Source organism: Acanthochromis polyacanthus, chromosome 13 (assembly GCF_021347895.1).
Source record: "Acanthochromis polyacanthus isolate Apoly-LR-REF ecotype Palm Island chromosome 13, KAUST_Apoly_ChrSc, whole genome shotgun sequence".
Classification (NCBI taxonomy): Eukaryota; Metazoa; Chordata; class Actinopteri; family Pomacentridae; genus Acanthochromis; species Acanthochromis polyacanthus.
The window spans coordinates 7,924,322-7,946,887 of NC_067125.1; the positions used below are offsets into that span (position 1 = coordinate 7,924,322).

General features: G+C 40.3%; 1 protein-coding gene across 12 annotated transcripts in view; it reads left to right on the forward strand.

The window, feature by feature from the left end:
- The window catches only part of clcn2c (chloride channel 2c), a 271,943-nt gene that overhangs the window by 112,485 nt on the left and 136,892 nt on the right, over positions 1-22,566 (forward strand). For all 12 annotated transcript variants that reach the window (XM_051957587.1, XM_022222236.2, XM_022222197.2 and 9 more), the window contains exon 2: positions 11,444-11,594. In XM_051957587.1, coding sequence (XP_051813547.1) covers positions 11,444-11,594 — 151 coding nt within the window. The remainder of the gene's footprint in view (positions 1-11,443; positions 11,595-22,566) is intronic.

Genomic DNA, 22,566 nt, shown 5'->3' on the forward strand with positions numbered 1-22,566 from the left:
ACTGTGTTGGGCCTGACTTGTGTGTAGTTGGCATGGAACCACACGCAATGCCACACAAGATAATGAAACGCACTCACTCTCATACAGGGTGTTGCGTTTCTCAGTGGCTCCCTATCATATTTGTACAGCGTTTGACTTTGCTAGTCCTTGTGCTTCTGAATCCCTTTAGTGGTGTCCTCAGTTGTCAGTGTTGTTTTGTGTGTTTGATCTGTGCAGTTAGTTGTCCTTACCAAAATGGCAAAGAAAAAGGAATTAAAGGAAAGACGACAGTATTTCTGTTTTTTCGATGTTGCAAAATGTGCAAAAAAAAAAAAACAACCAAAAATCTGTATTTGGCGTGACCACCCTTTGCCTTAAAAATGAGTGCACAGTAGAACATCGGCTAAAGAACACATCCATATACACACGTACATATGTTCAAAAGTTTGGGGTCACACAGACAATTTCATGTTTTCCATGAAAACTCACACTTTTATTCATGTGCCAACATAACTGCACAAGGGTTTTCTAATCATCAGTGAGCCTTTCAACACCATTAACTAACACAATGTAGCATTAGAACACAGGAGTGATGGTTGCTGGAAATGTTCCTCTGTACCTCTATGGAGATATTCCATTAAAAATCAGCTGTTTCCAGCTAGAATAGTCATTTACCACATTAACAATGTCTGGACGGTATTTCTGATTCATTTCATGTTACCTACTTTAAAAAAAAAAACTGCTTTTCTTTCAAAAATAAGGACATTTCTAAGTGACCCCAAAGTACTCTGGCTTCCTCCCTCAGTCCAAAAATATGCTGAGGTTAATTGGTAACTCTACATTTTCCGTCGGTGTGAATTTGAGTGTGATTGTTTGTCTCTATATGTACACACGTGGACAAAATTGTTGGTACCCCTCAGTTAAAGAAGGAAAAACCCACAATTCTCACTGAAATCACTTGAAACTCACAAAAGTAACAATAAATAAAAATTTATTGAAAATTAAATAATCAAAATCAGCCATCACTTTTGAATTGTTGATTAACATAATTATTTAAAAAACAAACTAATGAAATAGGGCTGGACAAAAATGATGGTACCCATAACTTAATATTTTGTTGCACAACCTTTTGAGACAATCACTGCAATTAAACGATTTCTGTATTTGTCAATGAGCGTTCTGCAGCTGTCAACAGGTATTTTGGCCCACTCCTCATGAGCAAACAGCTCCAGTTGTCTCAGGTTTGATGGGTGTCTTCTCCAAATGGCATGTTTCAGCTCCTTCCACATATGTTCAATGGGATTCAGATCTGGGCTCATAGAAGGCCACTTTAGAATAGTCCAACGCTTTTCTCTCAGCCATTCTTGGGTGTTTTTGGCTGTGTGTTTTGGATCGTTGTCCTGTTGGAAGACCCATGACCTGCGACTGAGACCAAGCTTTCTGACACTAGGCAGCACATTTCTCTCCAGAATGCCTTGATAGTCTTCACATTTCATCGTACCTTGCACACTTTCAAGACACCCTGTGCCAGATGCAGCAAAGCAGCCCCAAAACATTACTGAGCCTCCTCCATGTTTCACCGTAGGGACAGTGTTCTTTTCTTTGTATGCTTGGTTTTTGAGTCTATGAACATAGAGTTGATGTGCCTTACCAAAAAGCTCCAGTTTGGTCTCATCTGTCCAAAGGACATTCTCCCAGAAGCTTTGTGGCTTGTCAACATGCATTTTTGCAAATTCCAGTCTGGCTTTTTTATGAGTTTTTTCAGCAGTGGTGTCCTCCTTGGTCGTCTCCCATGAAGTCCACTTTGGCTCAAACAACGACGAATGGTGCGATCTGACACTGATGTACCTTGGCCTTGGAGTTCACCTTTAATTTCTTTGGAGGTTGCTCTGGGCTCTTTGGATACAATTCGAACGATCCGTCTCTTCAATTTGTCATCAATTTTCCTCTTGCGGCCACGTCCAGGGAGGTTGGCTAATGTCCCGTGGGTCTTGAACTTCTGAATAATATGAGCCACTGTTGTCACAGGAACTTCAAGCTGTTTAGAGATGGTCTTATAGCCTTTACCTTTAAGATGTTTGTCTATAATTTTTTTTCGGATGTCCTGGGACAATTCTCTCCTTCGCTTTCTGTTGTCCATGTTCAGTGTGGTACACACCTTTTCACCAAACAGCAGGGTGACTACTTGTCTCCCTTTAAATAGGCAGACTGACTGATTATGAGTTTAGAAACACCTGTGATGTCAATTAAATGACACACCTGAGTTAATCATGTCACTCTGGTCAAATAGTTTTCAATCTTTTATAGAGGTACCATCATTTTTGTCCAGGCCTATTTCATTAGTTTGTTTTTTAAAATAATTATGTTAATCAACAATTCAAAAGTAATGGCTGTTTTTGATTATTTAATTTTCAATAAATTTTTATTTATTGTTACTTTTGTGAGTTTCAAGTGATTTCAGTGAGAATTGTGGGTTTTTCCTTCTTTAACTGAGGGGTACCAACAATTTTGTCCACGTGTGTAGTCCTCTGACAGACTGGTGACCTGTCCAGGGTGTCCCCTGCCTTCACCCTCTGTCAGCTGGGATGGACTCCACCCCACCCATGACCCTAATGAGGATTAAGCTGGATGCAAGATGGATGGATTGATAGACTATGTGATGAACAAAGTTATTCATGGCATTATTTTTTTAAGTATTCTCACTTGTTTGCACAGTACCATGTTTTTGGGCGTTTCTATCCCTGTGGTGTTCAGACATTTGAGAGCTGGCATCATGGTGCACTGTTGCATATAATATCAACTTGATGTAGAAGGAGTTTCCATGTTTTTCAGCAAGCTCGCACAACATTGATCATACGGTCAACAATTTCAGACATCCATCCTGACTGCATTCAGCATTTGAGAGGACCAGCTATATGGTTTGTTTTCCACCAGGAGTATGGAGCAAGGTTAAGGGCCTGCAAGGGAATGTACGTCTGTGTGTTTGTGTGTGTCCTTGGTCAGCTGGCCTCATTAACTCCAGCTTGGGAGGTTTACTTATTAACCCCACATAGTGGCTGAAATGCAGAGGTGTGGCACCAGCTGAGCTCCTTGATTGGTTCCTTGAGTCAGTCAGGATTTTGTCAACACCCCTTTTGTCTCTGTCCTCTTTTCTACACTTATTTATCATCTCAAGACTTCTCGTACAATATCAATAAAACATTGCTTCCTCCTTATCCTTCCCCCTTGTTGTTTTTTCATTAGTTTTATTCTTTTGCTGTGCTGAGAATCGTAAACAGTTTTCAGATTTTGCCTGTGAATTCCTGCATCACTGGCAGGTCTGTTTTTGCAGTGCCTGAAGGATTTTTAATCCCCTGTGTGTTCAGAAAAATATGACCTGTGGGTTTGTGAAATTCTGACAATGTAAAGTAGTCAAGTTACAAAACAAGCTTGTATTCTTAACATCTTGAAAAATGTCATTGAGTGACACTCCTCAAATAATCAGATGTCAAACAGGTCGTTTTATCCAACCTGCCCTGTGTAGAATATCTAGAAGACTCTACTGCATCAACAAACAGTGGTGAGGTAGAGGTGGGGACTTATCTCCCACCTTTATCTGCTATCTTTCCAGCTTTGAGTATCACTAAACAAGGTGACTTGACCCTTGAGGTGTATTTATGGTTTTAGTCTTGGCAAAGCTTGTTACTTGTCAGCCGTAGGGTTGTCAGTTACTCTTTGAACTCTGTTCATCCATGTTAAATGTTTATTGTGGAATTTATGGTTCGAAAGGCTTCAAGTCCTCACAGCAAGTAGCAGTCCTGAGAGGATCGTGCTTTGTAGTGGTTTATGGTTCCTTCTAACAACTAATGCGCTTAATATCAGTGCTGGCATCATTTGTCACCCATGCCCTCTCTTTTGCCACTGCAGCCAGGACAATGAGTCCAGGACAACCCGTTCATCTGGGATCAATTAACCCAGGCAGGCAGGCTCAGCCAAGTGCCCATTTCTGACTATGCTCAACATAATGATAGGCTTTCAACCAGTAATGTCTTTGTTCTGGATGGGTCTGTTTGTTTTCTTCCTCTGGTCAGATGCAAGTTTCAAGGGGTGCATCTGAGAAGGTCTATTTCTGCCCTCTTGTTTTCGGGTCTTTCGAGTTTCCGTTGCGTTTGAAGTTTCCTTACTTAATTAAAACTTAGGGTTGGCGATCATGAATGTGGCTGAGAATGCCATGCAGAATGGCATCTTGGGTTGAACAGCGGTTGGCATTTGATGTCAGAAACCCCAAATCGCTCCCCAAATGTTTCTCCTCTTGATTTTTCCTCTGTTTCCCACTGTTTGTGTTCATTCCTTCCCTGCTCCCATATTGGACTTTAACATGGACCCAGCGAGGTAATTTGAGGCTTGTCAGTCTATTAATCCTCTCAAGCAAGTAGGGTTTGGTATTAAGAAGTGGTTTTGAATTGGAACAGCTCCACATTTTCGACCAGAAACCTTTTGAATGTTTTGAAAGGTTTTAAATTCTGTTCATTTATTCCTGAAGTTTGGTATGCTACATGTACTCTCTCAGAATCACCGTAGCCCTTTCAGTTGCAGGGGAATAGTCATAGTTGTCTCTAAGATCTACACTCATTGCTCTGCGCCACTTCATAACTCCCTGACAGACGTTGCTTTGCTCACCAGAAAATTTCATAATCCCTTTCCTGGCTCAATTAAGCCATTTCAGGCTCAGAGCCTTTGATAGGCTCAAGTCAGGTAGTTTCAGGCGCTCATTACTGCAGGACCAACTTCTTTGTGCTGCTATGGTCATGCCAGTGAGGGGTTTTTATCACCACTCAGGCAATAGGCAAGTGGTCCCTAAAAGATTAGAGGAAAATTAGTTTCGTCTGGTATGTACAAAACACATTAATACACAGTTAAAAACAAACTGGAGTGCTTGAATTATGGAAGTACATTTGGAACCGATTTCAATCTAAGTACCTGGCCTTTCTCAGCTGTCTTATGGCTAATTTATGGAAGGCAGGTGGTCACTTACTTGCTTGGGCATAAACACGCTGTTCTGTTTCAAAATCTGTCTTCCTCACTATGTTAAACTGATTGGAGACCTTCTTGTACGATAGTAAAGGAAACATTGCTCATCGCAACTTGAGAAAGTCAGCATGCCTGACCAGTTCGTGTGTGAAGTCCATCTGATTGTCAGGTTTTCTGCTTTGGGAAGTTCAGAAAGTGGTTGACGGCAGTACTCTTAATTTTTTTGTCAGCCTTTCAGGTCTTCCATCAAGCTTTTTTTTTTTAAGCTTGGGACCTTAAAGCGGATGTAAACGGTATTTTTTTTTTTTTTTTTTTTTTTTTAGCATCATTGGACATACCAGTCTTTGAACATATTGCTTTTGAAGGGATCTTATAGAAAACTACTCTTCTGTACCTTGTCCATGCCTAGTTTTTAGGCTTTAGAAAATGTAGCCCTTGAAGGCAGACTTTGACCAATTACAGGGATTTTTACTCAGAGCAGGTAAGCCAGTATGAACATCAATCAGGTCCAGGTGTTTAAATGGATCAGGAGAACTCTCACTCAGGAGAATGAAATTCAAATGTTAACGTCACCTTTTAGCTTGACTATTTTTGCAGATTTGAAATGTGTGCATATGGTGAGAGGGGTTTAGGACACAGAGGGCAGAGAAAAGAAGCACAGGACAATGGCTCCATTTTCAAACTTTAACATTCTTTTCTTGCCTTTTGCTTTTCTACCTATCCCTGCTTTAAGTAAAAACATTCATATTGTGTCCAGGCTTGTGTAATTTTTTTATATTATGTCGCTCAACAGGATTTTGTAATGACATTGAGAAACAGTGTTTGTTGTAGATCAGTCACGTCTGGCTAACACCACATCCATTTATTGAAGTCAGTATTGGTGCTGATATTAGTTCTCACTCCAGTGACACAGACTGCATTGACCTTAGTGGCTCAATTGGCAAGGATCTACTAATACCATGCATGCTTGATATGGACAGGACTTGCACAAGATATGGTTGCAGCACTGGGAAACCGCTGTTGACCTTTTACAAAATCCTGCCAAACTAATATTCTCATAGTTTGACTCGAACCCACGTGAAATGTGACAGGAACCCATCCTTTCTTTGAATTCAGTTCCCTTTATACAGGTAAATGTCCTCGATCCTGTGTTTTGACTGACCGTTCTGCGGTTCGACATCCTGTACTGCTGTCAGTCAGCCACTGTGATCACTGATGCCAATAAACTCTGTGGACTGTGTGGTTCACGAAACTTTTTACAAGGATGTTCAGGTGTGCGTGTGTGTGGCTCTAAATAGCAGGTGTACCGCTGATATGCATTGCAGACAGTGTTTACAAGGAGCCACAGATCACTATTGTGTGTGTGTGTGTCTGTGTGTGTGTGTGTTATCTAAACACTTTCTTACATCAGGCCATGGGGGCCATGTTCCAAGAAATACAAGCCTGCTTCCATCGTCTGTTTTATCCTGACATGCATGGAAATTTAGTGAATCTGGACATTTGATAATTAAAGCAGAAATAGCTGTGTGCCTGTTGCTCTGCTGTGTCAACACAACCATATCGGTAAAAAGGGAAGTGCCACTGTTGTCACATAGAAACAGTTTTTTTCAAGGTCATGCCAGGATTTTCTGTTGAAACTCATCATAGTTAATGTTTGTGCTAATTGTGAATGTTATTACTTGACAGATATTTTCTATTTGACAGTTTCCATGCACACACATATGCTAAACAAGGCATCAAGAATAGCTGCTCATAGCTTTGGTTTTGCCAGCTGTTTTTTTTGTTGTTGTTTTTTTTTGTTAGATTTGATCTTTGTGTGTTTTGTGTTATTCAGGCAGCTTCTTCATACTTTTCCTTCATTTTTATTAAGACCAAGTATGAGTGTTCTAGTCAAACCTGAGCAAGAATTAATAGTGTTTAAAAAGGTTTTCTTTTGAACAAATGTATTTAGGCTGTAGTGTATAAAACTAGGCACAGTGTGTTTTACTTTGGAGTTAAATAGATTGTTTATTTATGCATTTTTAAATTTTTTGCACCATAAGATGGTTCTCTTTAACGAGGAGTACTTGAGGATATTAATTGCTGGATTTATTTCTTTTTTAAATTGGCAGGGGAGTTAAAACACTTTTCACAAAATTAGACTGTGCTAAATTATAATAACAAAGCTCCCATTTTAAAAGAAAAATAGATTCCTATTGTAAATACTTCCTAACATTGGAATGTCATTTATGCCTCGGTGACAACAGCTAAGTACTCTTAGTTCTTGGAAGTTCAGTTTTGCACTAAATTTAATAGAAGTGGAACAATAATAAAAAATACACTAATCAGGTATGACATTCTGACCACTGGGTGAAGTGAACGACACCGATTATGTCTTCATCATGGTACCGGTTAGTGGGTTGGATATATTAGGTAGCATATGAACAGTTTGTCCTCAAAGTTGATGCTGGAAGCAGGAAAAATGGGCAAGCCAAAGGATTTGAGCGAGTTTGACAAGTTGTGATGACTGGACAACTGGGTCAGAACATCTTCAAAACTGCAGCTCTTGTGGGGTGTTCCTGGTCTGCAGTGGTCAGTATCTATCAAAAGTGGTCCAAGGAAGGAACAGTGGTGAACTGATGACAGGGTCATTGGCATCCAAGGTTCACTGATGTACGTTGGGGGAGTGAATGCTGGTCCATGTGGTCTGATCCAACAGACCAGCTGATGTTACTCAAATTGCTGAAGAAGATAATGCTGGTTCTGATAGAAAGGTGTCAGAATACACAGAGCATCAGTTTGTTGTGTATGGAGCTGCATAGCTGCAGACCAGTCAGGGTGTCCATGCTGATTCCTGTGCACCACTGAAAGCACCAACAATGAACATCAAACTGGACCATGGAGCAATGGAAGAAGGTGGTCTGGTCACCTTTTCTTTTACATCACATGGATGGTAGGTTGCGTCATTTACCTGGGGAACACATGGCACCAAGATGCATTATGGGAAGGAGCCAAGCCAGCAGAGGTAGTGTGATTTCTGTGGACAATGTTCTGTTGGGAAACCTTGGATCCTGCCATCCATCTGGATCTGGATGTTACTTTGACACATATCACCTAAGCATTGTTTCAGATCATCGACGCTCTTTCATGGAAACCGTATTCCCTGATGCCTGTGGCCTCTTTCAGAAGGATAATGAGCTGTGCCACAAATAAAAAGTGGTTCAGGAGTGGTTTGAGGAGTAGCACTATGAGTTTGAGGGGTTGACTTGGCCTCCAAATTCCCCAGATCTCAATCCAATTGAACATCTGTGGAATGTGCTGGACAAACAAGTCCAATATATGAAGGTCCCACCTTGCAACTTACAGGATGTGATGGTAACGTCTTGGTTCCAGATACCACAGCAAACCTTCAGAGGTCTAGTGAAGTCCATGTCTCATTGGATCTGGGCTGTTTTGGAAGCAAAAGGGGGACCGACACAGTATTTGGCACAGGTGTTGTCTGATGTTTTGCCTGATCGGGGTATATATTCCGTGGATCAAGAGGGTTTGTGAGACTTATATCCTCATTTTCAGAATTCCAAGACTTATTTTCTGCAAAGCGCCTCTCATCCTTATTTATTTTTCTATCATCGTCTCACTTGGCCTCAGCTATAAGGTGTGTGGTTAGCTCCAGGCTTTGCTGCTCCTGCTGCTGCACTGCAGGTGTTCAGAGGATGATCCAGGCATGCAGAAAGACAACTTCCTGTATTTTGCTGTACTGCTGTAATTTTGCACCCCCTTTTTTATTCACTATAAATGTACATTTGTTCTTTTTTTTTTTTGAAATAAAATTTCATTTTCATCAACAGCATTACACAAAGATTTAAACAGTTTTTGTTGCATACAGTTTGCTGCTCTAGTCCCATAAATGATTCATTTTCCCTAGACAAAGATTGTTAACCAGTTTATTTAACAAAATTATCTACATGGTTAGCATTGCTTACTGGATTTTCCTTTCTAGAAACATTTAGGCTTCCCCTAAAGAGGTTTTAGCCAGCCCCAAATTAAAGTCACCAGCGCTGAAAACTCTAATTTTCTTATATTACTTTCCAATACTGAAACCAGTCACAAGGATCACACAAGTAACACTTCTGGCACCATCACCACCAATGAGAACAGTAATAATGCAACTACGGACGCCGGTATAACCAACAACACCACCACTACTACCACCACCATCAGCAGGAACACCAAGAACGAAGCAGAGTAGAATTTAAAATTTGCATGTTAAATAATTTAAATATGAGAACAAACAGCAGTGGCGCCCTTCAGATGAAGCTGAAAAGTCTCCATTTGAAAAACTGCAAAGTAGTTCTATTGTTGGTTCTGTTCAACATGACCAGATATAATTTTACACACTCCTCAGGCCCTCTCACAAGCAGATGGGCTCTTGTGAAGTTTGGATATTCCAGCAGTTAGATTTAGGAATAGCGCTACAGTGTACTCCACTTTCTTTTTGCCCATCACCGTGGACCTCGGCTGTGCTCCACAGGGTTTGGACTTTGAAGAGTAATAGCTGTAAGGTCGGAAGCTTGAGCATGCTGTGTGCAAAATCTTCTCACAATTGGATCAGGTTTGCACGACTGATTTAATGTTTTGGCACAAATCAAATTCTGAATATTATTCATGTTCATGTGAACCCAGGAAAGGATGTGTACACGTTCAGATTCAGAACTTCTGTTACTAATATCCAGCTGAACATCAAAAACCCTCGCTCTGCTGAAATCCACCATGTCAGCCTTGATTGACCTGTTTAAAAACCTCCCTGTGTTGTGATGGGTGGCCAAGAGGAAATCATTAGTGCCTCTGTTCCTGTTCACCACACGAGCATTATGGGAGGGGGAGCTGGTGTCTGGGTGGTGCACAAAACTTCCTGTCTCTTGTACTGCTGACTTGACGTCTTTTGTGTGTGTGGAGTTGTGCGTGTTATGTAGTTCTCAGAGTGAGTTGTGTTTGTGTGTGGGAGCTGTTATGCCGGGGTCACGGTTCAGGTTGAAGCTTGGCCAGTTTGGAGCCAGTGAGGAGTTATCGAGTTTATTGCCGAGACTGTGAGTCAGACAGTTGTACAAATACATAAACCTGTGAGGAAGGGAAGCGTCTAACAGAGATACGGGAGAGCACACGTCCACATGAGGGCGGAACAAGTCATCAAAATATTATTGGAACTGCAGAACATCTCAAGTGCATTATCAAAATTATAGGAACTGTAATTTGCCACAAAATACTATTGTAAGAAGCCCCAGGATGCAAACCATACCCTCCAGACAATAGGGAACATGCTTGTGTGGTACAGAAATATCACAAAAACGACCATTTCAAGTAAATTTGTGACTTCTTTCGCATTATCTGTCAAAATACCTGCAATATGTTGTTTCATTGCATATTGTTCAGCCCCCAATACACATGCATTTTGAATAAATATATACGGAAATCAAACAGCAAGGCAGGGCAGATGTAGACATTTCTTTAAACATGCATAGAGAAAAGTTTCCTAAGGATCCCAGGCCTTCAAAGAAATGGTAATATCAGATGTGCCAGACACCTAAACACATCACCAGCCCTCTAACCCAGTGTCTAATTGGTTTAGTGGTAAATGATTTCCAGTTAAACAGAAGAGCCCTTCTCTTTGAAAGAAGCGTGGTATCCAGTTACGATTTGTGACGGATATTGCGATTAGATTTGCTATATAATTTCTTCGAGTCAGGCTTCAGTTCACCATTCATTGTGCAACAGATGTAGAACATGTGATGGATCATTACCACATAACCATCAAAAGCTTGACTGTCACACAAGTAGGACAGCATTAATTTGTACTTGCCCATCTCTGAGATCCAGAGAGTGAAGAGTTCACTGTCAAAACTCAAAATAAGACCATACAAGGAGATATTAGAGTTTTTATGTAGTTTATCTAACATGGTGTGAAACAACAGAAACTTTTCAGCTGCGTTTTATAGTCTATCTTACACGCCTCTGGTTGAACAGAAGGCTTTCGTTAATCAGGACAGCTGTCTGCAGTGTAGCAGCTCACATATTTTTAGACTTCAGGTCTGTTTTCTCCACCGTACATGCAGTCCCATCGTTGTGTATTGTGCTGTAAGTACTTCCATAAAGTGCCTGACCTGCACTTACCACTGTACCTGAACCCTCCTTTGTAGACACACAGATGGAGCACTCACTGCTGCTGATGCTCTGCTAAACCTGCTGCTCATGGAGTCACAGAATATGCTGTCCCTGAAATTTCCCAACAGGGAAAAGGCCCAAAATTGCTGAAACAACGAAGCAGGTTCAGTCCAATTAGACTGATGTAGAAAATGAACTGCCCTAGGATGACGTTGCTTTTGGTTTCTCTTTGCTTAGGTGTTTAACATCTTTTTATTGTTAGGTCTGATTTACAGTACTGTATATGAAAACTAAATGTGTGTGTGTCTGTTTCCAGATGTATGGGCGCTACACCCAGGAGCTCGGGGTGTACGCCAAAGAGGAGGCCGCTCGGCTGAGGGAGAGCGGGCAGAGGCGATCGGTCAGCGACCGAAGCCGGACCCTGGACCTGCTGGAGTACGACAAGGGACGCTGTGCCAAGTGTCGCAGTAAGTCCTAAACCACTACTGTTCCAACTTTCCGCAATTTAGTGCCAGTTTCAGAACTTCACAGACTGCAACCGATGAGGGTAAACGCGGAACAAAACCTGTTTTGAGATTTCATAAATAGTGGTATTGTCCTGCAGCAAATCAAACTATTTTGTTGTAATGACAAACCGAACTTCAAAGCAACTCTGTAGAAATATGAATAAGCAGGAGGCCTAAGTCCATTTTCCCCACTTAATTTAAAAACAAAAGTCTGAGAACCAGATAAATGTTCCTCATTACCTACAAAATCCTGTCTGATAAACTGACCTTTTAAAATAGGAGGTATTTGTTTTATATAAAAAAAGAGTTAAATTGACAAAAATGTATCTGCTCATTAGGATCATACATATTTGTTGTGGCCTGCCACTGGCATTAGGAGTACTTCTAAGATGTTTTTATTTGGTTTTAGGAAAAACTGGCTTATGTAGTTTTTAATTGAATTTATATTGGACGTCTTTCTAATGGATTTATCCATCCATTCATCCATCCACTTAAACATGCATCTCCTGCTGCTTATCCAGGTCCTGTTTAATGATCATTTAGTCATTTTTTTGTAGTTATTGTTACAGCTGTGTGTTGACAAAAAAAAGTGATATTAATATCATTAACTCCATGTGAGTTAATCATTCCCAAGTACACTGAAAGTAATTTGACTGTAAAACAGGTATGAACTCCCTTCTGTGTAATTCTAACCATCACGGCTCTGTACTTTTTCGGGGTGTTTTTTTTTTTTACTCCTGTCACATTTTTCTTCACTGTGGCTCAATTTTCACTTCAATTTTCATGTAAAGTCCTGCATCTTTATAGAAACAGCACAACTATGAGCAGAAGTAGAGAGAATTTTAGAATGTCTTCTATGCAGTGGAACTATCATAATGCTACAAGTCATAAGAGAAAAATGACATTGGATTGTTTTTCCTTTGATATTTTACAACAATTACAAAAAAAACCACCTAATTAATCTGTACAATATTTTTCTAAGTGTCCACAGATGTTACCAGCACTGGGAAAGCTTCATCTCTGACTGTTTGACTAGGCCTGTTTACATCCTCTGTAAACTCTGAACTTTTCACACTACTCTGCATATTAATTTTTTAAATATATTTCGCCATGCTGAATGTATTTTTCAACAACTTACTGACAACTAATGTGTATACCTTTGAGTACGTTTTATTTCCCTCAGTCTCTTTTGTTGTTTCCTCTCTGCTCTAAACACAGCCTGCAGTCCACCTAAAAATCCCAAATTGTTGTCATGTGACAGTTAGTCGCAGCCGAGTCAATTATTTCTGTTAAATTTGAGAACGAGACATGTAGTATAAACTGATTTTGATGAAGTATCACAATTTTAAGCTTAGATTTGCTTTGAAAATCCAATGATTGTTTCTGTTTTTACATTTTGTGACTAACTTTTCTGGCATTTTTGTGTGTGTGCGTTTTTAAGGAAAAAAAAACCCCTGCGATTCACAAAACTCTCTTTTTATGTGTCATAATCAGAAAATACCATGCTGCATAATAAGCGCTGCCACACTATCTGAAATCAGTGACTTAGCAGTAGAGGCCACTGAACAGTAGCTTATTGCTCACCATAACGCTTCATACACCACCGTTCAAAAGTTTGAGGTCACCCAGACGCATAATTGGACATGAGTTTTCTAATCATCAGAGAGCCTTTCAACACCATTAGCTAACACAATGTAGCATTAGAACACAGGAGTGATGGTTGCTGGAAATGTTCCTCTGTACCTCTATGGAGATATTCCATTAAAAATCAGCAGTTTCCAGCTGGAATAGTCAGTTACCACATTAACTATGTCGAGACTGTATTTCTGATTCATTTCATGTTTTCTTCATTGAAAAAAGCTGCTTTTCTTTAAAAATAAAGGCATTACTAAGTGGCCCAAACTCTTGAACGATACTGTACATGATAGTAATGAATGTGGAACAGCTGAAACTCAACTGTAATTCATAAAAATGTTATCCTCCTATCTTTATATGTTTATTACCTTCAGATCAGGCTGTAGTTTATGTGTACTCGTCAGGTTTTAGTGTTTTATTACATTTTTCCACTACTCTTTATGTGTGACACAGTGAACTTGTCTGGGACATTTCCGAGTGGCCAGTAATGAGGCCTACCTTGAGTCTGAAAAGGTCGTGAAACATCATGTTTTACTGTAGTCTGACCATCAGTCCTTTGACTGGGTAGATGATAGAAGATATTATCTGAAAAAGTGTGTGTAATGGACTGAAAACCCCTTGAAAGCTGCAGACAGTAGTTATACAGGTAATTGAGTTTGCTTTGGTCTCAGGGGCTTTTAGGGGCTGATTAGTGTCTTTATTAAATTGTTGGAAGTCTGGACATGTCTAGGACTTGGATGAAATATGAAATAAGTTGTTTTCTAAACCAGTTTTAGAAAGAAAAGACAATGGAAAGACAAAGAATCATCTTATTAACAGTTTTTGGTGATAACACAGTTCAGAACGGTTCTATAAAAGAACTGCAATTTTCTATCTGAGCTCCAGTGTGTGAGGCCCATTAGAAGACATAGCTGACAGGATATGCTCCATAAAGCAGCCTGAGCCATCGTCAGCATCGCTGCCTGCAGGGGGAACAGCATTTGAACATGACCTTAGTGTTGGAAATGTAATACTAAAGGCACTTTGATCGGTCTAAAATAGACGTGCTGCTTCTGGGCTGGGGAGCATTGATCATGCTGGACAGAAGGATGGAACAGAAGGAAGCTGCAGCACCAGACAGTCATCACAGCACTCCTTTACTGTGAAACAAAGGACGGCATGTGAATGCATGCAGCGCCTCAGTGCCTGGATGGATTTCTTTGAATGTTCTCCTGCCTTTCTCTGTGTCGTGTTGGTGGTGATAGAAAGATAATGAGCTCCGATAAGGTTGTGTGTAGGACCCATAACAGGATAAAACAGACTGTAAACACAGGTAGGGAATGTCTGTGAGATCCTTGTGGAAGATGAGAGAAAGCATCTGATTTTACATCGCACACAAACTTTTGACCTTTCTATTCCTAGTTGTGAGACACAAGCATGCACAAATCATCAGTTCTACCTGATAGACTGACTCAGCACTGAATAAACTTTGTTACTCTCAATATTTGGCTGAAGCCAGACTGACACCGTACTGATTGAGTCCAATTTAAGCACTAAATCCAATTTAAGCACTAAATCGGTTGACGCTTGACTCAGGAGGAATTTCTGAATTGCTTCAAAGCTACGGCAGGTAAACGTTCTGAATGATTGATTGGATTTACTGCGGGTCAAAGATTTTTCACTGCTGAATTTCCCTCGTGACTAAGCAGGGCTCCAGAGTGCCACCGAAAGTCTGTCAGGTGCGACTAATCACTTCCATTAGTTGCACTTCTGCACCTGAAATTTAGCAGGTTTGTCAGTGTGTCTCACTAAAACTGCTCAACTTTAATTAGCATTATAAGCATGCTTTCAAAACAATCTTCAGTTACCCAGCTGTCTGACTTGCTGCTCTGTAGTAATTGAATGGAGACCAGAGGGTTCTCTGTGCACAGCTGCCTCATGGTGTCTGCTGATGCATGTGAGTGGTTCAGAAACATGGGTAAATTAGAGCACCTAATAGACAGTCATAGGTATTTAGGGCTTCACATGTCGACTACGTGAGTCCACAATGAATTGTAGCTTCAGAAAACACCCTGGGTCATATTGTCCTCCTCTAAACTTAAACCTCTATGTGCACTCTGGTCACAGCACGCCGTCCACGACCACAAGTAAATGTTTAACCTTCGAGAAACACTGAGATATGGTAAAACAGACAGCATTCCACATTTATTACAGAGACGGCTGCCAAAGCATGACTGAGAGCAGTGTGTTTGTCTTTAGAACACTGACCTTCTGAATGAAATTGTTGTAAAAGCACAATGTGCTGTGACATATGAGGCCAATCAGAGCAGCGCCCCTCTCATCAGCGCCCCAGCACCAGTGAAGCACTGTAGAGTCAGAAAAGACACAAGAAAATAATATTAAACCCTGCTTGTTATATAGCCAAAAAAAGCAAACATCTTTGGCACGAAGTCCCAGATCATTTACCCAATGTTTTAAGAAATTAGCAATGTGTGTGGAACAATTCAATAAAAGGTCAGACAAAAATGTTCATTAATGGTGGAAAGTTGTGGGCCACCTGAATGAGCAATTAAGATGCAACCAATGTATGATGTTGTGGAAGTTCAGCGAGGTCAAGAGAGGATGAGGAGGCAGACACAGAGACAGAGAGGTTGTGAGTAAGGTTTACTGATATCAGGAAAAGTGACACCGACAGAGCAGCAGTTCATGCAAGCAATGGCAGCATCACTTCTGAAGATTCTCTCTGATCTTTGGGTTTACACACGTGGACAAAATTGTTGGTACCCCTCAGTTAAAGAAGGAAAAACCCACAATTCTCACTGAAATCACTTGAAACTCACAAAAGTAACAATAAATAAAAATTTATTGAAAATTAAATAATCAAAAACAGCCATCACTTTTGAATTGTTGATTAACATAATTATTTAAAAAAACAAACTAATGAAACAGGCCTGGACAAAATGATGGTACCTCTATAAAAGATTGAAAACTATTTGACCAGAGTGACATGATTAACTCAGGTGTGTCATTTAATTGACATCACAGGTGTTTCCAAACTCATAATCAGTCAGTCTGCCTATTTAAAGGGAGACAAGTAGTCACCCTGCTGTTTGGTGAAAAGGTGTGTACCACACTGAACATGGACAACAGAAAGCGAAGGAGAGAATTGTCCCAGGACATCCGAAAAAAAATGATAGACAAACATCTTAAAGGTAAAGGCTATAAGACCATCTCTAAACAGCTTGAAGTTCCTGTGACAACAGTGGCTCATATTATTCAGAAGTTCAAGACCCACGGGACAGTAGCCAACCTCCCTGGACGTGGCCGCAAGAGGAAAATTGATGACAAATTGAAGAGACGGATCGTTGGAATTGTATCCAAAGAGCCCAGAGCAACCTCCAAAGAAATTAAAGGTGAACTCCAAGGCCAAGGTACATCAGTGTCAGATCGCACCATTCGTCGTTGTTTGAGCCAAAGTGGACTTCATGGGAGACGACCAAGGAGGACACCACTGCTGAAAAAAACTCATAAAAAAGCCAGACTGGAATTTGCAAAAATGCATGTTGACAAGCCACAAAGCTTCTGGGAGAATGTCCTTTGGACAGATGAGACCAAACTGGAGCTTTTTGGTAAGGCACATCAACTCTATGTTCATAGACTCAAAAACCAAGCATACGAAGAAAAGAACACTGTCCCTACGGTGAAACATGGAGGAGGCTCAGTAATGTTTTGGGGCTGCTTTGCTGCATCTGGCACAGGGTGTCTTGAAAGTGTGCAAGGTACGATGAAATCTGAAGACTATCAAGGCATTCTGGAGAGAAATGTGCTGCCTAGTGTCAGAAAGCTTGGTCTCAGTCGCAGGTCATGGGTCTTCCAACAGGACAACGATCCAAAACACACAGCCAAAAACACCCAAGAATGGCTGAGAGAAAAGCGTTGGACTATTCTAAAGTGGCCTTCTATGAGCCCAGATCTGAATCCCATTGGACATATGTGGAAGGAGCTGAAACATGCCATTTGGAGAAGACACCCATCAAACCTGAGACAACTGGAGCTGTTTGCTCATGAGGAGTGGGCCAAAATACCTGTTGACAGCTGCAGAACGCTCATTGACAAATACAGAAATCGTTTAATTGCAGTGATTGCCTCAAAAGGTTGTGCAACAAAATATTAAGTTATGGGTACCATCATTTTTGTCCAGCCCTATTTCATTAGTTTGTTTTTTAAAATAATTATGTTAATCAACAATTCAAAAGTGATGGCTGATTTTGATTATTTAATTTTCAATAAATTTTTATTTATTGTTACTTTTGTGAGTTTCAAGTGATTTCAGTGAGAATTGTGGGTTTTTCCTTCTTTAACTGAGGGGTACCAACAATTTTGTCCACGTGTGTATATTGTAGTTGGGAGGTCAGATTTAGATTACAGACCAATATGGAGACAACTAGTCTGCTTGGTCACATCAGAATAGAAAATATCTAACCTTGACCAGAGCAGAGAGTCCTAGCCTCTCAAATGCTTTTCTGGACTCCTACTAAGAGGACTTTTTCTCTATCATCATTACTACCTCCATTTATAGTAGAATTTAAAGTCTCTCTTTCTCTCTCTCTCTGAGAACATTGGCCATCTTATTTAATGAAACTTTATTGGAATTTTTCTGTGCTCATGTTCAGCGTGAGCAGCCATATCACAACCTGTGAATTGATCTGTACAGTGAGCACATAAAGGATGCAGAAAGACTGATTAAAAAGTGCAGTGTGAGTTAACACATCTAAGCATACTGTCTGATCAGCTTAAGTATAGTGTTGGGACTTTCTCTCTTTCTCTCTTTCTTTTGCTCTTTCTTTCTTTCGCTCTTTCTTTCTTTTGCTCTTTCTGTCTTTCGCTCTTTCTTTCTCTCTTTCTTTTGCTCGCTCATTCTTTCGCTCGCTCTTTCGCTCTTTCTTTCGCTTGCTCTTTCTTTCGTTCTTTCCCTGTTTCTTTCGCTCTTTCGCTCGCTCTTTCTTTCTCTCTCTTTCTCTCTTTCTTTCTCTCTCTCTTTTCTCTTTCTCTCTATTTTAGCACTAACTAAAGACCAGAAATTTCCTTTGATGCATTGTGTTTTGGATTTTTGTATCAATTCCAAAGTTTGCGCTATATCACACCAGCCTTCAGTTGACTTTGAATGTCATCCTTCACAAAAATAGACAACTGGAATCTTTTGGACAGCTCCATTCTGGTTTTTGTTGGCCACAAACTACAAGCAAAACAAGAGTTTCTTAAAAATTTGTCAAAAAACGCAAGTGTACTCATCAGTCAACTTGGTGCAGCACTGCAAACCCTCCTGTTGTTGAGTCCTCAGAAGTGATCATCCCTTTTGTTGTTTTAAGCAGTTTCTCTAGAGCATCTTTAGAGCCTTGTTCCTCCAGGGGAAATCCAGGTAGGGGAGCTCCTCAAATGGTTCGTGTTCCCTGAGGAAAGGTCCTGTGTGGGAAAGGCTTAAAGGGCTCATCACAAAGCTAGTTCACCTTAGCCTCACTCTCTTGGGAATACGTGGCTTCTCTGAGCTGAACATTGGCTGCCGTCTGAAGCTGGAATCACAGAGCTGGTTATTAGCTGGCTCAGTTATCTCTTGGAACACCCTGCAGCTACAAATGTGTTCCTATAGAAGGCCGAATTGTTAATTTGAAGTGACAATGTCTGAACTGTGAGTGAAATATAATAAAACCTGTTATAACAACATCAAACAGTGATAGTCTACCAGCCCAAATGCCAAAAGTATGATCACATAAATAAAACAGAAGAAGAAAATGTATTTTTTCTGATGAATATTACGCCAAGTATAACTAATGCGTGATGGTTTCCACTGCCAAAGCAGAGACAAGCGAGAAATACCTGATGAGCTCTATCTGCCAAGATGTTGCATTTAATCACTGGCAATTTTTCAAACAGCATAAGGAATATACTTCTAATAAGACTACAGGTTTTAGTTTTTGTTTCATCATCACAAAGCCTCCTCGTGTTGTTTCTGATCTGCAGTGATGAAATAAGAATGTAAAACTATCAAATCTTGTGCAGCTGAGACGTATTTGTTATTGTCATTATGTGGTTATTTAGTGTGATAAACTCCATCTGTTTGTTAGAAGCTCTTTTAAAACCTGAGTGACACATGGACACATATGGAACAAACACTCTTCTACTGAAAAACCTGTTACTCTGATTTGTGACCTCATTGCAAACTGATCCGTGCCTGTCAGGACTTCGTCTTCTTCGTCTTCATCTTCTTCCCAATTCTCCATCTTTTCCATCTTCACCACTTTTCTTTTTCCTCTGCTTGTCCTTTTCTTCTTCTTCTCCATTTTCATTTTGTCCTCTTCTTTACTTCTTCTTCTCCTTCTCCCCTGCTTCTCCTCCTCCTGCTTCTTCTCCTTCATGTCTTTCTTCTGATTCACTTTTCTTCTTGTCCTCTTATTCCTATTTTTCTCCCAATTCTCCATCTTTTCCTTCTTCACCACTTCTTCTCTTCTTTTCCCTCTGCTTGTCCTTTTCTTCTTCTTCTCCATCATCATTTTGTCCTCTTCTTCTTCCTTCTCCTCCTCCTCCATCTTCTTTCTTCTTTTGTATTTTCTTCATCTACTCTTTCTTCTCATTCTTTACTTCTTGTCTTCCTACTCTTCCTTCTTCTTGTCCTTTTTTGCTACTTCTTCCACACTTCATCTTTTTCTTTTCCTCCTTCTCCTTTTCAATTTCATTCTTCCTAGTCTTCCTCCTCCTTCTTCTCCTCCTCTTTTCCTCATCTTGGTTTATGTTCTACTACTTATTTTCCTCCTTCTCTTCATTCCTTTTCTTCATCTTCTTCTTCATCATCTGTTGCTCCTCCTTGTTCTTCTCCTTCTTTAATCCTCTAATTAACACACTTGATTAACAAATGTCACTTTAATGATGTAGCTCCACCGTGTTCCAGCTAATGGGCTAGTATCAGCATTCAGCAGACCACCAGTCATAGAAAGACAGCGATGTCTGACTGGTTGCTGTGTTTTTTGCATTTAGAATGCCAATTTGTCGACTGAAACATCTTGAAACTGTCAGAAGCTTTGAAGCGGGTTTCATCAGACTTATATTAACATGTTTTTTCTTGAGTTTCCAAATGATTAGAGATCCTGCTGACTGAATCATGCTCCTGCTGAAGTGCCGTTGAGCAGGACTTTTCTCCCTCTAGCGCTGCTTGCTGTACTGTGTAAATGGAGTGCCCTCTGCTGCCGACAAGTGATCACTGCAGCCGACACTAATCTCATAAAGACACTCTTTGTCCTGAACTGAGCAGATGTGTGTGTGTGTGTGTGTGTTTCCTCTGCATTCATCTCAGTGATGAGTTTTGCTGTTGTTTTGCTGGCAGCTGATGAGTCAGCTATCCGTCTCATCTCATCCCCTTTATATGGATCAGGCGACCAAAATGCCAGCAATTGAATTGATTAGTCCCCCAGCAGGTAGCTTCAAGCATGAGAGATGTGGTCTGGATACGCTGCAGCCACACACACACACACCTTCCTCTCTGCAGGAGGATAAAGCAAATATAAACACACCCCGAGTGAAGTAAAGGCATAAAACAAGAGGCGACTGGCTTACAATATATGTAAATAGAAAACACACACACATTCGGTTGTATTGCTGGGGGTTATGGCTGCAGCTGCTGTTAGAGGCAGGAGGGTATGCATACACTATTATTCTTGCTCACCCACACTGTTTTGTTATTTATATTTTATGCACATGCACACCAGCACAGAGAAGCCAACACACACCTTCCTGTTCATTTACTGCTGTTTAATGATGCTGAATGGTTCAGCCGAACCGTCTCCAGCCCATCATCTGCATCGCGTGGCCCCGCAGGAGCTGTCATTATTTCAGCTGTGGGTTGACAGTGGGTGTGTTTATGATATGCCGGTACGACTCCCCCAACAGTCAGGCAGTCCCACCTGCTCCAGGCATTGCTCACAGCGAAATGTAGTGACAGCGGAGCAGCGTGAACAACAGGTAGCGTCCCCGTAATTGTGGCCAGCGGTGTAGCAGACAGAGCGCGCTCGTGCTGCAAGATGCTGCTGGCAGTTCAATGGACTGTAGCATGTTAATATGTATACAATGTCAGGTCTAATGCTTGTCAATTTATAGGTAGCAGTGTGAGAAAGATGGCTTTTTTTATACTCTGGGTTTTTAGTCTGTCTGAGAATCAATTTGTGTATGGTTATATCACACAAGATGTTTGAACTTGTGCTAGTATTGTTGATTAAACAAATGGCTCTCACTTAGAACTGCTGCTAGTGATTATTTTAGTTGTCAGCTAATCTGTTGATTATTTTTACGATTAGTTTTTTGTGTTTTGGTCCATACGATACCAGAAAATGACAAAGTGTGTCCAAAAGCCCAAAATGACGTCCTCAGATGTCAGCTGTCTACAACTTAAAGATGAATTATTTTAGAGAAGGAAAAATCTGATGATAATCGCATATAAGAAGCTGGAATCAGAATGTAGGCTTTTATTTATTTATTCATTCATTTTTAATTTACTCAAGCCAATTAATCCACTGTCAAAATACTTAATGATCTGCGTAATAGTTGCTAACTACTCTCCTCTGAGTTCCACTTTGTATTGTTACATTAAAATGTAGTTGGGGTGCATGGTCTAATTTCTGTCATCATTTCTGGACAATAATAGTTTATCAAGACGCTGCCCAGTTAAACCAAACTTTACCTAATACAGATTCAGGCAAAACCATAGACTGTATATTAAAAATGGATAAAACGACAATTATATCCTGAAATCATAGACTGTCTATAAAAGTTGGATGTCTTGGCTTTGGTGTCACCCATTGATTTGTAGAATATCGTTCGGAAGCTGTAAGATTAGAATGTTATTGTCGCCATCTTGACCTTTTGAAACTTGAAAATAAACGATTGGGATCATAATTTACCAAAGGAACATCAAACTGTACTGAAAGAGACTTAAACTATCGATTAAGACTATGGACATATTAGAAAATAGTAACTGAGATAAGAGATCAAGTGAGATGTAGGGTCTCTTTCTGATAGAATTCTGTACAATCAGACTTCTTTTTGAAACCAGAAGAGTCGCCCCCTGCTGGCTATTGCAAAGAATGCAGGTTTAAGTCTGTCTGCCTATGGGCTAAACTTGGTTAACCATCTAATCTGATTTGTTGACATTTGCTTTGATTTATTGTTTTACACTGTCAGTATGTATACATGTGCATATAGTCAAACCACAAGTGAAAATGAAGTGAAAAACCAGACAGACACTTTCAGGTAAAGCCTAGTCTAAAGCTAAATT